The 12,035-nt window shown below is 61.7% G+C and overlaps 2 protein-coding genes across 7 annotated transcripts; one reads left to right on the top strand and one right to left on the bottom strand.

The window, feature by feature from the left end:
* The first annotated feature begins 214 nt into the window (after window positions 1-214).
* Window positions 215-5,274, top strand: LOC130876198 (thromboxane A2 receptor-like). 3 transcript variants are annotated; one of them, XM_057772658.1, is made up of 3 exons: window positions 215-486; window positions 3,085-3,903; window positions 4,663-5,274. In XM_057772658.1, exons 2-3 carry the CDS (start codon window positions 3,127-3,129, stop codon window positions 4,909-4,911), a joined length of 1,026 nt encoding a protein of 341 aa, XP_057628641.1. In that variant the 5' UTR covers window positions 215-486; window positions 3,085-3,126; the 3' UTR covers window positions 4,912-5,274. The 3 variants fall into 3 exon arrangements, with proteins under 3 accessions (XP_057628641.1, XP_057628642.1, XP_057628640.1); XM_057772659.1 differs by lacking the exon at window positions 215-486 and adding an exon at window positions 1,514-1,567; XM_057772657.1 differs by lacking the exon at window positions 215-486 and adding an exon at window positions 2,767-2,980.
* Window positions 5,275-5,393: 119 nt separating this feature from the next.
* On the bottom strand, window positions 5,394-11,666 carry LOC130876197 (PDZ domain-containing protein GIPC3). Of its 4 annotated transcripts, none has more exons than XM_057772653.1 (7): window positions 11,338-11,666; window positions 10,094-10,279; window positions 9,807-9,987; window positions 9,176-9,288; window positions 7,901-7,995; window positions 7,415-7,755; window positions 5,394-7,378 (listed from the first exon to the last, which is right to left on the bottom strand). In XM_057772653.1, exons 1-7 carry the CDS (start codon window positions 11,515-11,517, stop codon window positions 5,535-5,537), a joined length of 2,940 nt encoding a protein of 979 aa, XP_057628636.1. In that variant the 5' UTR covers window positions 11,518-11,666; the 3' UTR covers window positions 5,394-5,534. The 4 variants fall into 4 exon arrangements, with proteins under 4 accessions (XP_057628636.1, XP_057628637.1, XP_057628639.1 ...); XM_057772654.1 differs by lacking the exon at window positions 11,338-11,666 and adding an exon at window positions 11,124-11,220; XM_057772656.1 differs by lacking the exon at window positions 5,394-7,378 and having other exon boundaries at window positions 7,499-7,752; window positions 7,914-7,995.
* Between the last annotated feature and the right edge of the window lie 369 nt (window positions 11,667-12,035).

Raw genomic sequence — 12,035 nt, forward strand, 5'->3', positions numbered from 1 at the left:
GGCCCTCCCGAGTCTCCTGGAAGACGCCTGGTTGCTGTCCTGCCAGGACTGGCCCCCATCCTGCCCTCAGCTCTTCCCACACGCACGGGCCTGGGCCTCTGGGTCAGTGGCCTGTCAACAACCGACAGTCCGCAGCACCCTTGTGCCCTGCCCAGTTCCCACCCTAGCCAAAGCACCCGGCTGCGGGGCGAGGCCAGAGCAGGGGGCGGGGCTGGCGAGAGACAGGCAGAAAGACAGATGGAGACAGGGCGTGGTGGGAGACAGCCTCACTATCACAACCCCCCAGCTTCGTGCCCCTGGGGGTCCCCAGCGCTACACCATCCGCCCACAGCCCCAGGGCCCCTGTCGGGACCTGTCTTCAGCCCGTGACTCGGTTTCCCCAGGGTGCTTTGCTCCCCGCTCTCTCTGCCTGACCTGGGAAAGCACAGCGGTGCTGCCTGCTCTGCTCCTGGGACATCACCGCGACACCCTGGTACTGACCCTGCGGTGAGTCCCCCCCATGAGACCTAACACTGACTGCCGAGGTGAGCTGTGCTGGGAGCCCAGACCCATTGACCTCTCTGCTGAACCACATCCCCTGGGGTGTGGTGACAGCCACCAGGTCTCCAAGTTCCCTGGAGGGAATCCCGGGTGTGGTCTTCGCTCCAGTGGTCCAGTGCACAGATGTAGTTCCCTTGGCAACCCATGGGCATCCCGGTTCCCTGAGTCTGGGCCAGGCCAGTCCAAGATGCTCAGGCAGTGATGGAGCTGGGGACCGTGGCATGTGACTTAGGGTGTGTGTATGCCTGTGCACACCAGTGTGGACACGCATGGGCTCAGCTCGGGCCTCATCTCCTGGCCTGTTCACTGAACACCAGGAAACTGAGGCCCAGGCCGAGCCTCCGCTGAGCCACACTTCAATAGAGATGAAACCTGCACCCTGGGCTTCGGCACAAACAGGAAGCAGCCCTGTGGGAGGGAGAGACACAGCCCATGGTGAGCCCTGAGGGTCTGTGGGGGGTGTGGGGCACCACACCAGGTGTCTAGGGTGTTGGCGGAGCCGGCAGAGTCCCCTCTGGCCACAGCGAGGGCCAAGGCTTGGCCTCAGGAGCCCTGCCCATCCTGGTGTTAGCAGAAAATCACGAGGGGAGAGGGGGTACGAATTCATTGTACAGGGGGACGCTGAGGCTGTGCCCAGTGGCTGTGGGGTGGAGACTTGGAGAGCCCAGGCTGCTCTGAGGCCGGTGCAGAGGCTTGAGGGAGATGGATGGGCTGAGAGGAGGGGGAAGGGCCTGGCGCTTAGAACCCAGCCCCACAACACATTCCACATTGGTGGCTGAGTTCCAACCACCAATGCCTGGGCCTCAAGGAACGGGGAGCAGTGCCCCAGGGTGCACACATGACAAGGACGAGGCTCCATCACAGACCCGAGTGGAGACACAGAGCCGCCCTGGCTGGGCTCTGCCACCCACCCTACACCCCAGGACTCAGGACCACAGGATTCTAGGATCCTCGGGCACACGGGGTCAGGTGCAGCAGAGGGAGGCCTGTGCTTGTCATCACAGTGGGGCTGGAGGCGAGGATCTCGGTGAGTTCTAGGCTAGCCCGGTCTTCCCAGGCCCGGAGCTCCCTGCTGCTGGGGAATCCGAAGGGCGCAGAAATGCTGCAGATCTCCCTGGGAACACACAGCCCCAGCTGCTGGCCAGCCTGGGAGGCTGCCAGGCCCTGCATCAGGTCTGGCCTGGGCAACTTGAGCCTGCCATTATCACCTGAACCCCAGGGGAGGGAGCGCCAGGCAGAGGGGAGACTGGAAACCGCCATCCTCGGTGCAGAATTCAGAGGCTGAAGCCCTGGGCAGAGAGAGGGGCTTGCTCCCCGCACAGCAAACTTGAGGGACCCAGAGTTAAGGCTGGGCCAAAGACAGGGACAGAGGAGGCGGCAGCCACTGATGTAGACCTGCCTTGCAGGGGTAGGGGGGTGGAGTGCCGGGATCACAGAAACTCAAACACGTGCACAGTGTCTCAGAGCCAGGGCGGCACCAGCCTCAGTTTCCCCTCCTCGATGGCCCTGGAAGGCCCATTCAGTCGGTGGCCTGGGGATGAGATGGGAGTGAGGCAGGGAACTGCTCCTGTCCTCCTGGAGCATTCTGGGCTGCATGAATTGAGCACCTTCTGTGTACCAGGAGTGGACATAAAAGATAATCGTTCTCAGCATCAGCAGGCTTTACAGGAGGGGAAACTGAGTCTCTGCAGTGACACGAGAACAAGAACAGGGGTTCCTGAACCCTGAGTGGCCAACCGTTAAAACCCCAGAACTCAGCTAGGTGGTGGTGGCGCAGACCTTTAATCCCAGCACTCGGGAGGCAGAGGCAGGGGGATCTCTGTGAGTTCAAGGCCAGCCTGGTCTACAGAGCTAGTTCCAGGACAGGCTCCAAAGCTACAGAGAAACCCTGTCTCGAAAATTAAAGCAAAACCCTAGAACTCAGTGGGAGGGGAGGGGGCCTCAGGGGGAGGAAGAAAAAGAGAGCACCAAGGGCTGGCAATGGCTCAGTCCTCTGACGCCCAGGCCCCCGTGCACACCCCCACATGTAAATGAACAATGCTAAACACGAAAAAGCAAAACTAAGGGAAAAGACCAAACATGGTTCACACCAGGAGTCTGAGGCAGGAGGATCACACGGACCGCTCGTCGGCCTGAGGCTGTTGTTAGACATTGGCAAGTGCCCACCTGTCTCCAGTCTGGGCTTTTTATCTCTCTGTGTAGCTTAAACTCACAGCCATCCTCCTGCCTCGGACGCTCCCTGCGCTGGGAGGGACCAGGCTGTGGAACAGACGCCAGGTCCAGACTGGCCGTCGTCCCGGGGGATGTGTCCCGGTTAGCTTGGGTTTTTCTTGTTCCCAAAATGGAACGAGGGCTTCTGGGTTCCTTTCTTATTATAAAAGTGACGCTAGGGACGCGGAGGAATGGCGAGGGCCGGTCCCGTGAGCTGGCCTCGGGGCAGGTACCGAACCGGGCCGGGGCGACGGAGGGGGAAGCTGAGGTCCAGCTCTGCGCCCCACCCCGGAGGCCAGGGCGCTCACCACCTCGTCCACCTCGTCTCCCCAGGTCGCCCGATGGGGTGGTGACGCCCGGGTCAGCTCGGGAGCCATGTGGCCCAACGGCAGCCTCCCCGGGCCGTGCTTCAGGCCGATGAACGCCACCATCACCGCGCAGGAGCGGCGCCTCATCGCGTCGCCCTGGTTCGCCGCGTCCTTCTGCGTGCTGGGCCTGGGCTCCAACCTGCTGGCCCTGAGCGCGCTGGCCGGGGCGCCCGCGCCGCGCTCGTCCTTCCTCACGCTGCTGTGCGGCCTGGTCCTCACCGACTTCCTGGGGCTGCTGGTCACCGGCGCCATCGTGGTGGCGCAGCACGCGGCGCTCTTCGCCTGGCAGGCGGCCGACCCCGGCTGCCGCCTCTGCCACTTCATGGGGGTGGCCATGGTCTTCTTCGGGCTGTGCCCGCTGCTGCTGGGCGCCGCCATGGCCTCGGAGCGCTTCGTGGGCATCACGCGGCCCTTCTGGCGGCCCGCGGCCCCCGGGCGTCGCGCCTGGGCCACCGTGGCGCTCGTGTGGCTGGCGGCGCTGGCGCTCGGGCTGCTGCCGCTGCTGGGGCTCGGCCGCTACTCGGTGCAGTGGCCGGGCTCCTGGTGCTTCCTGACGCTGGGCGCGCGGCGCGGGGACGTGGCCTTCGGCCTGCTGTTCGCGCTGCTGGGCGGCCTGTCCGTCGGGCTGTCCTTCCTGCTCAACACCGTGAGCGTGGCCACGCTCTGCCGCGTCTACCACGGCCGCGAGGCCGCGCGCCAGCGCCCGCGGGACTGCGAGGTGGAGATGATGGTGCAGCTGGTGGGCATCATGGTGGTGGCCACCGTGTGCTGGATGCCCCTGCTGGTGAGTTCCCGGGCCGGGCCGGGCCGGGCCGGGCGGGGCGGGGGGGGGGGGAGCAGCCCCCGGGTTCACACCTCCAGGCCTCTAGGGTCTGCCACGGGGAGTGTGTCTGGGCTTGGGCACTCCGGAGCAGGGCTCTGAAGGGTGAATAAGAGGAAAACATGTTCTAGATAGCGTGGCCGGACCACGCGTGTCCCCTGGCTGCCCCGTGGACTCCTGTATAGATGGAATCTTGCTGGTAGGAGGAGCCCCGCTATAACACGGGCACAAGACCTTTTGTTTTATTTTATTTCTTTGGCGTTATTCCTTCAGCAGACATTTATGATGTGCCGACTGTATACAGGCTTCCCCAGCACAAAGCAGATCCACCTCTGGGCCTGAATAGCAGGCGTGTGGCCCAGGCACTCAGGATTAAGTCTCACGCCAGCCTGGGCAACTGACCAGACTCTGTCTAAAACTAAAACATGTTGGCGCACACCTTTAATCCCAGCACTTGGGAGGCAGAGGCAGGCTGTGAGTTCGAGGCCAGCCTGGTCTACAGAGTGAATTCCGGGACAGCTTGGCCTACACAGAAAGCGAAAAAAAGGTCGGAGCCTGGCGCTGGGTGTGCTGCTGCTTTGAGCCAAGTTTACTTTCTCTGCCTCTGTCCAGCTAAGACATGAGCCAAAAGCCTGTACTCCTTCCTGGGTCCTACAGCAGCAGCTCAGAGAGGTTGTCCCGCTCCCACAAGGTCACACAGCACAGCCCTCTCTGCTCCTGCAGGTCTTTATCGCACAGACCTTGCTGCAGACGCCGCCTGTCATGAGCTCCTCTGGGCAGCTGCTGCGGACCACGGAGCACCAGCTACTCATCTACCTGCGCGTGGCCACGTGGAACCAGATCCTGGACCCCTGGGTCTACATCCTGTTTCGTAGGTCCGTGCTTCGGCGCCTGCACCCACGGTTCAGTTCACGGCTCCGGGCTCTGACCTTGCACCCTCCCCCAGCCCAGGCCGCGCCCAGTGGGCCCTGAAGGACAGCATCACCCAAACTTCAGGTCCTCGGTGACTACCACAGGCCCATGTGCTATCCCAGGAGCCCGAGTGCCCTGTGGACTAAAGAGGGGAGCCCCTAACTTAGGGATGTCCTCCCTGAATCCCCAGACTCCTCCCAGAACAACCTGGGGATGTGGGGACCAGCGAGACCCGGAGCCTGAGTGGGGGCGTCCCCCACCTTGCCACAGCCTGGGTCTGAGACACGAAGCTTCATGTTCCTCTGGTCTGGACTCAAGGGTCATCGACCTTGAGTGTTGGAAGCCTCCGTTGGGGTCCCCACAGCCAGGTCCGGAGCCCCCCTCCCCTGTGGCCACCCAATGCACTTGCTCAATAAACGGTTAAATGGCCCGGTGGTGCGCATCCGAGGCGTGCAGCAGGCACCCAGCTTAGCGTGCTGTCCGCTCGCCCCACTCCCCCGCAGCTCGATGCAAACCACTCGCTGAGATGGGGCTGTGGGGATTCGAGGCTTTATTCACTGCCAAGGTCCCCAGGGAGCTCCCCCCCTTCTGTGGTCGGATCCTCTTACTCAAGGTTCGCAGCCAGGCTCCTGAAACCCAAGTGTCGGTTCCACCATCTTGCCCAGGGGACAACTCCAGCCTGGCTACCCCTGGTGGGGGAGGGGCCCTGAGAAGAGGCTAGGAGGGACGCATATGGTGGGGCGCAAGGACTTCTGGGGTCCCATCTGGGGCTTGGGTGAAAGGGCTGGCTTCTGGGGAGTGGTGGGGGTTTGTGACCCAGGGCAGGCTGTGGCCCCGCTTCCATCTTGAGGCTGAGGCCCAGCCACCTTGCTTGGGGCAGGAGTGGAGGCTCTTGTGAGTGGTGGGCTTGGAGGCTGAGGTTGGGCAGGGAGATCAGGCTGTATTCTAGGCCCGAGGCCTGGGGTCTGGGGTCGGGGTTTGTCTTTAGAGCTGGGAAGATGGGCTCCGAAGCAGGGCCGGCTTCCAGAACCGCCAGGGCTAGGGCCTGGCTGGGTTCTGGGGCCCGAGGCCTCTGCGGCACCTGCCTGGGCTCCAGCGCACGCTGGAACCTGAGGAGGGAACTGGGTTCTAGAGACCGAGTGGGCTCCAGAGCCAAGCCTCTGTCCTGCGTCTAGCTGGGAGGCACAGTTGGCTCCAGCTGTCCTCAGATGCTGGTTTCGGGAGCCTGCATCTGTTCCGGATCTGCCCCCAGAACTAGACAGGGCTCTGGAGCTGGGCTCCTTCTCAGCCAGTGGCCGAGGCTGAGACCCTCCATGGCTGGCCACACCCACGTGGGCTCCGGAGCTGGGCCAGGCGTGGAAGTCTGTCTGGGTCCCTGAGTTAGACAGTGCCCTGGAGCCGGCATGACTTCTGGATGAGGAGGGCTGGGCGCCCAGCACCCTGGGGCCGGGCCTCCCACGGGAGATGGAGGCCATTTGGGAGTGGGGCCCGGCCCTCACAGCAGGCTGGCTTCCACCGGCTGGTTGATCCTCAGACTCTGACTCACCACTAGAGCCAGCCTGGGGTGCAGGGTGCTGGGAGGCGCTGGGGGCAAAGGCTGGGGAGCAGGGCTGGGGTCTGAGTCTGGACTCTGTTGTAGCACGGCTCTGGCTGCCTGCTTGGGGCAGCGGTCGGGAAGATGGCTGGCTAGTGGAGCTGGCTTGGGTTCCAACAGCCGCTGGTGGCTTGGTGGACCTTGCCTGGGCTCCCGAGCTAGCTGGTCCTCCAGAGTCGCTCCAAACGTTAAGAAAGGGCCAGGCTACAGTGGTGGCGACTGTTTCATAACTGGTCTGGGATTCAGAGTTGGGATGGAGCTCTGAGCCCAGTTGGGTCTTAACATTTGTCTGGGTTCTGGAGTGGGGCTGTGGGGCAGGACTTGGCCGGGGGACCTGGGCTCCAGCATCAGGGTTAGACCCCAGGCCCAGCTGGGCTCTAGAGCCAGGATTCCTATCTGGGTGGGCCTGAGTTCTAGAACGTGGCCCACCCTCAGGGCCTGTCTGTATTCTAGAAGCAGCCTTGATTTCAGAACAGAATTTGACCTGGGAGTTGCCCTGGGTTCTAGGTCTGGGTTTGGTCTCTGGGCTGGTGTGGTCTTCAGAACCGCCCTGGGCTCTGGAACTAGGTCTGGCCTCGGAGCCAGCCTGGGTTCTAGGGCTGGACTCGAATTCAAATTCAGGGTGGGTTCTAGAACAGGGCTCAGCCCCAGGGCTGCCCTTGGTTCCGGAGCTGGTCTGAGCCTCAGGACTGCTGTGGGTTCTAGAACCAGGCTGTGTCCCAGGACTAGATCGGGTTCTACAGCTTGGCTGGGTCTCAGAGCTGACCTGGGTGCTAGAAGTGGGCAGAACCTCAGGGTAGGCCTGGGCCTCGGGGTAGGCCTGGGTTACAGAGCTGTGCTCAATTCTAGAGCTGGACCAGGCCTCAGTTTTAGTTCTAGAGCTGGACTGGGCCTCCGGCCTGAACTGGGCTCCAGACGTTGGCTGGAGTTCCAGCTGGGTCTCAGAGCTGACCTGGGTGCTAGAACTAGGCTGGGCCCCAGGCCTGACCTGGGTTACAGAACTGGGTTTGGTTCGAGAGCCAGGTTGGGTCTTGGGGTGGGCCTGGGTTCCAGAACTGGGCCGGGTTCTAGAACCAGCCCGGGTTTCAGGGCTGTCCTGGGTCCTGGAGCGGCGTTGCGGCAGGGGGCTGGGCCCAGGGCTTCGGATCCCCGCACATGCTAGCCACAGGCGTCCTGGGCCTCGCCGATGGCTGCCCACACCTCTACCACGAACTCGTCCGGGAAGGCGAACTCGCCCAGAACGGCGTCCAGGCCGCGCGCGAAGGCCTGGGCTCCCTCTGCGCTCCGGGCAGTCTCCACCACTGCAGCTGCTGCAGGATCGGACAGATGGAAGGACGGACGGACGGAGGGATGGGATGGACAGAGGGACAGGACAGACAGACGCAGCGACGGAACCAACTGTCAGCTCGGGCGCGTACTCCCGCCCCCAGCCCACGCCGGGGACCCCGCGCTTACCCGCGCCGCTTACCCAGCTCGGGGTCCCGGATGCCCATGTAGCTCTCCAGCAGGTCGTCCACCCTGCGCGCCGCCGCCACCTCCAAGTCGTTGGGCTGCGGACAGGTGAGTGACCGGGTGAGAGAGCAGGACCAAGGTTAATAAACCTTTGGTGGTTGCTAGGGGAAAGGGCTGCCGGACCGCGCGCCTAAGCATTGATGGGTGAGTGGGCTGGGGTAACGCCCTCCCCTCCGGACGGATTGACGACAGACGGCAAAGGGAGGGGCTGGGCGACCCGCCCCAAGGAGCCAGACTGTGAGCGACACTTTCTTCAGTGGTGAAGCTGCTGCTAGTCAGTCCCTGAAGTAAATCACGTGACATTAAAAAGAGGTGTGTGGGCCGGCGGTGGTGGTGCACGCCTTTAATCCCAGCACTCTAGGAGACAGAGGCAGAGGATCTCTGTGAGTTTGAGCCCCAGTCTGGTCTACAAGAGCTAGTTCCAGGACAGCTCAGCTCGGGCTATACAGAGAAACCCTGTCTCGAAAAAAACAAAAAAAAGAAGAGGTGAGTGGAGGAGGAGGTCTTGGGGGGAGGGAGAGAGGGAGACACGATGAGGGGAGAAAGGGGGTAATGGGTGCCCTCAAACAAGCTTGACACGCGCGTGAAACATCTCACAAGGACACCCATTATCTAGTACAATTAAGACACAGAATTATAATTGTCTAGGCGCTCTGTGAGAGAGAAAGTTGGACTTCAATTCAGCCCCTAGAATCCTCGTAAAGGAGGAGGGGAGAAATGACTCCCCTGGTGTCCACTGACCTCTGCACGCTTGTACACACACACACACATATACACACACACATACACACACACTATGCAGGCAGAATGTCATAGAGTAATGAATGAAATTTTATAATTTAAAGTTGGGGAGAAAGGAAGACACAGATATTAAACTTGGGCCTCTACACACAAGTGCAAAAAAAGAAAAGCTGGAGGTCAATCGGTCCCTCCTGCATCTCCGGCCAGGGACGGTTGGCACCCTTGGGACCCTGTGATCTGGACTCATTCCTGTTTCCCCGCCTTCCAACCGGTACCCGGTACCCGTTACACAAGCTGGGAAAGAGACCCGGGTCCTGCTCTGAATCAGGCTGGCCTTACTGTAACCATCCTCCTGCCTCACCCTCCTGAGTGCTGGGACGACAGCCCTGGGCTACCATCCGCATTCTGGGCTCCACGAGAAGGTGTTAATTGTGGCCACACCATTAGTTATGGGACTCCTAGGGACCCTGAACTCACCGCTTCCTCCACGGTAGCAGCGCCCCCAGAGCGCAGGCGCAGTGTCTCTCTCCCGCTGCTCACTTTGGCTTCCACGGGACACTTGCTGCTTCTATTTCTCTGGCCAATCATGTCTGCGGGGACAAAGCAGACACAGTGTTCTGTTTTGTGCGGACTGTTTTATGTTTGTTCTTTTCTGTAAACAGGGTCTTGCTCTGGCTGCAGCCGGCTCCTGAAGTCTGTTGAAGGGCTGGGGGCGTGGTCAGGGTGGAGCCCCGCCCACAATCCCTCTTTCCCTGAGCGACCCTGAGTGATGTTTGGGGACATTTGTGGCTTCCCACCTTGCGGAGCTCCTGACAAGGAGTGAGTTCAGCACCCTGAAGAGCTTGGGACACTACGGAGAAAACAGCCAGAACACTGCTGGCATCGCCAAGTTTGAGAAACTCTCCTGGAAGCAACCGCCTCTCCTCATCTGAGCATCCCAGGCACACCGCGAAGAAGCCATCGCAAACCAGGCCGGGATGAGGAGTTCTAGGTCATCCTTGTCTAACTACTGGGTTGAGGGTAGCCTGGGCTACGAGACTGTTGTCTCAGAAAACTGTTTCCTGCCTCTCCCTGCCCTGGGGCAAGCCCGGGGCGCGGTGGTCCTCACCGAAGGCTCTTCGGGGCTGCACCAGGCGCAGGGTGAAGGGCTGCGACTTGGGCAGCTCCCGCAGCATTTTGGCCACCTCGTAGTGCCGGCAGCCCACAATGGAGTGGTCGTTGATGGCCTCGATGCTGTCTCCCACGCACACTGCCTCGATCCTGTTGATGATGCTGCCTTCCTTGATTCTCTGTGGGGAATCGGTCACTCCTGAGGCCGCCGGGCCATCCTTCCCAGGGTCCCCAGAGTCTCCTTAGACCCAGACCACCCACGTCACCACACACACCCACAGGCACCTTGATGAAGGCGTATCCGGCCCCGTTGTCCGTGATGGTCAGTCCTAGAGCATCCTCTGTTTTGGTGACCTCCACCTCTTTGGTCTCTCCACGCACGTGTGCAAAGATGAAGTCTTCCAGTCCGATCTGCCCCCCAAGCAACTTCTGCATGTCCACTTTGTGACTATTGAGGGTACAGAACAGGATCTGTCCGGACAGGACAGGGACCACAATCAGTCACAGAGGTACCACCCTGTGCACACCCTTCTGGGGTAGATGGGCTCTGTGGGCGCCCCCTGGAGGCCAGAGGCACCTGTGCGCCCATGGGCCACAGCTGTGGCCCCCACTGCTCACCTGTAAACAAGGGGGCAGGCCTGACTGTGGGCATGGTGTCTGTCTGTCATCCCAGCACTCAGGAGGCTGAGCCAGGAGGATGACTGAGAGTCTCAGACTTCCTCAAGCATCCTGGTTTACCAATGTAACCACAGAAGCTGGGGAGCTGAGGCAAGGGGATTGCTGCAAGCTAGAAGCCAGCTTGGGTTACAGAGCAAGTTCCAGGACAGCCGGGGCTACAAAGTGAGATCTTATCCTAATTTAACAAACAAAGGGACGGGAGCAGGCGAGACAGCTGCCAGCTGGCCAGGCCCACATGGCGGAAGGGGGAACTGCCCCCACAAGCTGTTCCCCAACCTCCGCCGTTTGCTCTGGTGCCCCCACATGCGATAAACTAAAAACACACTAAGTGGTGGCGCATGCCTTTAATCCCAGTAATCGGGAAGCAGAGGCAGGCGGACCTTTGTGAGTTCAAGGCCAGCCTGGTCTACAGAGCGAGTTCCAGGTCAGTCGGGTTTACACGGTGAGACCCTGGTCTCAGAAAAAAAAATTAAGAAAAAAGAAAGAAAAGAAACAACAACTAGAAACGTAACACGAAGAATTAAATTCAAGAAATTAAAAGTGATGTGTTAAGGGTCTCGTGTAGCCCAGGCGGACCTTCCAGTTTACTGCGTAGCTTGAATCCTCCACCTTCCCAGCACTGGGTAACAGCCCTTACCTTACACTACTACACCTGTATCCTATGTGGGCGACGGAATTTGGCCGTTCGCGCACTCTGCCCACTGAGCTGATTCCCACCCACCAGCCACGCCGGCGTCCTGACGCCTGGGTCGGGCCCTCGGCGGATGTGGGGACCCCACCCACACGGTCTCGTCCGGCTTTTCGCGAGGCGTGCAGATGGGTCCCGGGCGGGGCCTGGGGTTCGACCTCACCTCTGTGGGCGCAATGCCGAAGGCCTCGGCGATCTTGGCATAGAGCTCGCGGACGTTGGTGAAGCCCTCGATCCTGCCCGTGGGGCTGCCGTGCGCCAGCTGCGTGCGGAACACCAGGCGCGGGCGCGCGCGGGCGGGGGGCTCGGTGGCCCCGGGCTCGCGGGGCGCAGCGCTGTCCATGGCGCGCGGGGTCCGCCGCGTCCTGCGCCTCCCGCCCCGGGCCGGCGACAGCCGAGCCGGGCGTAAGCGGATCCGGGAACTTGAGCCGCCCGCGGGAAGGTGAAACCGCGCGGGGACCAGACGCGCAGCTCCCTGGGGACCCGCGAACAACAGGGGGAGGCCCTGGGCTCCGGCGCTACGCGCAGTCCAGGCGTCCCGGGAGCCCCGCCCCGCTCGCCCCCCTCCCCGCTCCGCGCAAGGCCCACCGCCCTCCTCTCTGCTCAGCCACGCGTGCCTCCCTCCTCTCCCTGCCCCAGGGCCCTTGCACAAGCTGCGACCTCCTCTGGGGCTCAGTCCCCAGAGCCTCCAATGAGTTCTTGCTCACCTGTTTATGCCAAAGACCACCTGCTGCCCGTACCTCCGAATCTCCCCGCCCCCCCTTTTTTTTTCAAAAAAAAAAAGTTTTGTTTTTGAAACAGGGTCTCCTGGTAGTGCAGGCTGGCCCGGAACTCCTCCTGATCCTCCTGCCTCCGCCTCCC

The sequence above is a fragment of the Chionomys nivalis genome, chromosome 6, assembly GCF_950005125.1.
Source record: "Chionomys nivalis chromosome 6, mChiNiv1.1, whole genome shotgun sequence".
NCBI lineage: Eukaryota > Metazoa > Chordata > Mammalia > Rodentia > Cricetidae > Chionomys > Chionomys nivalis.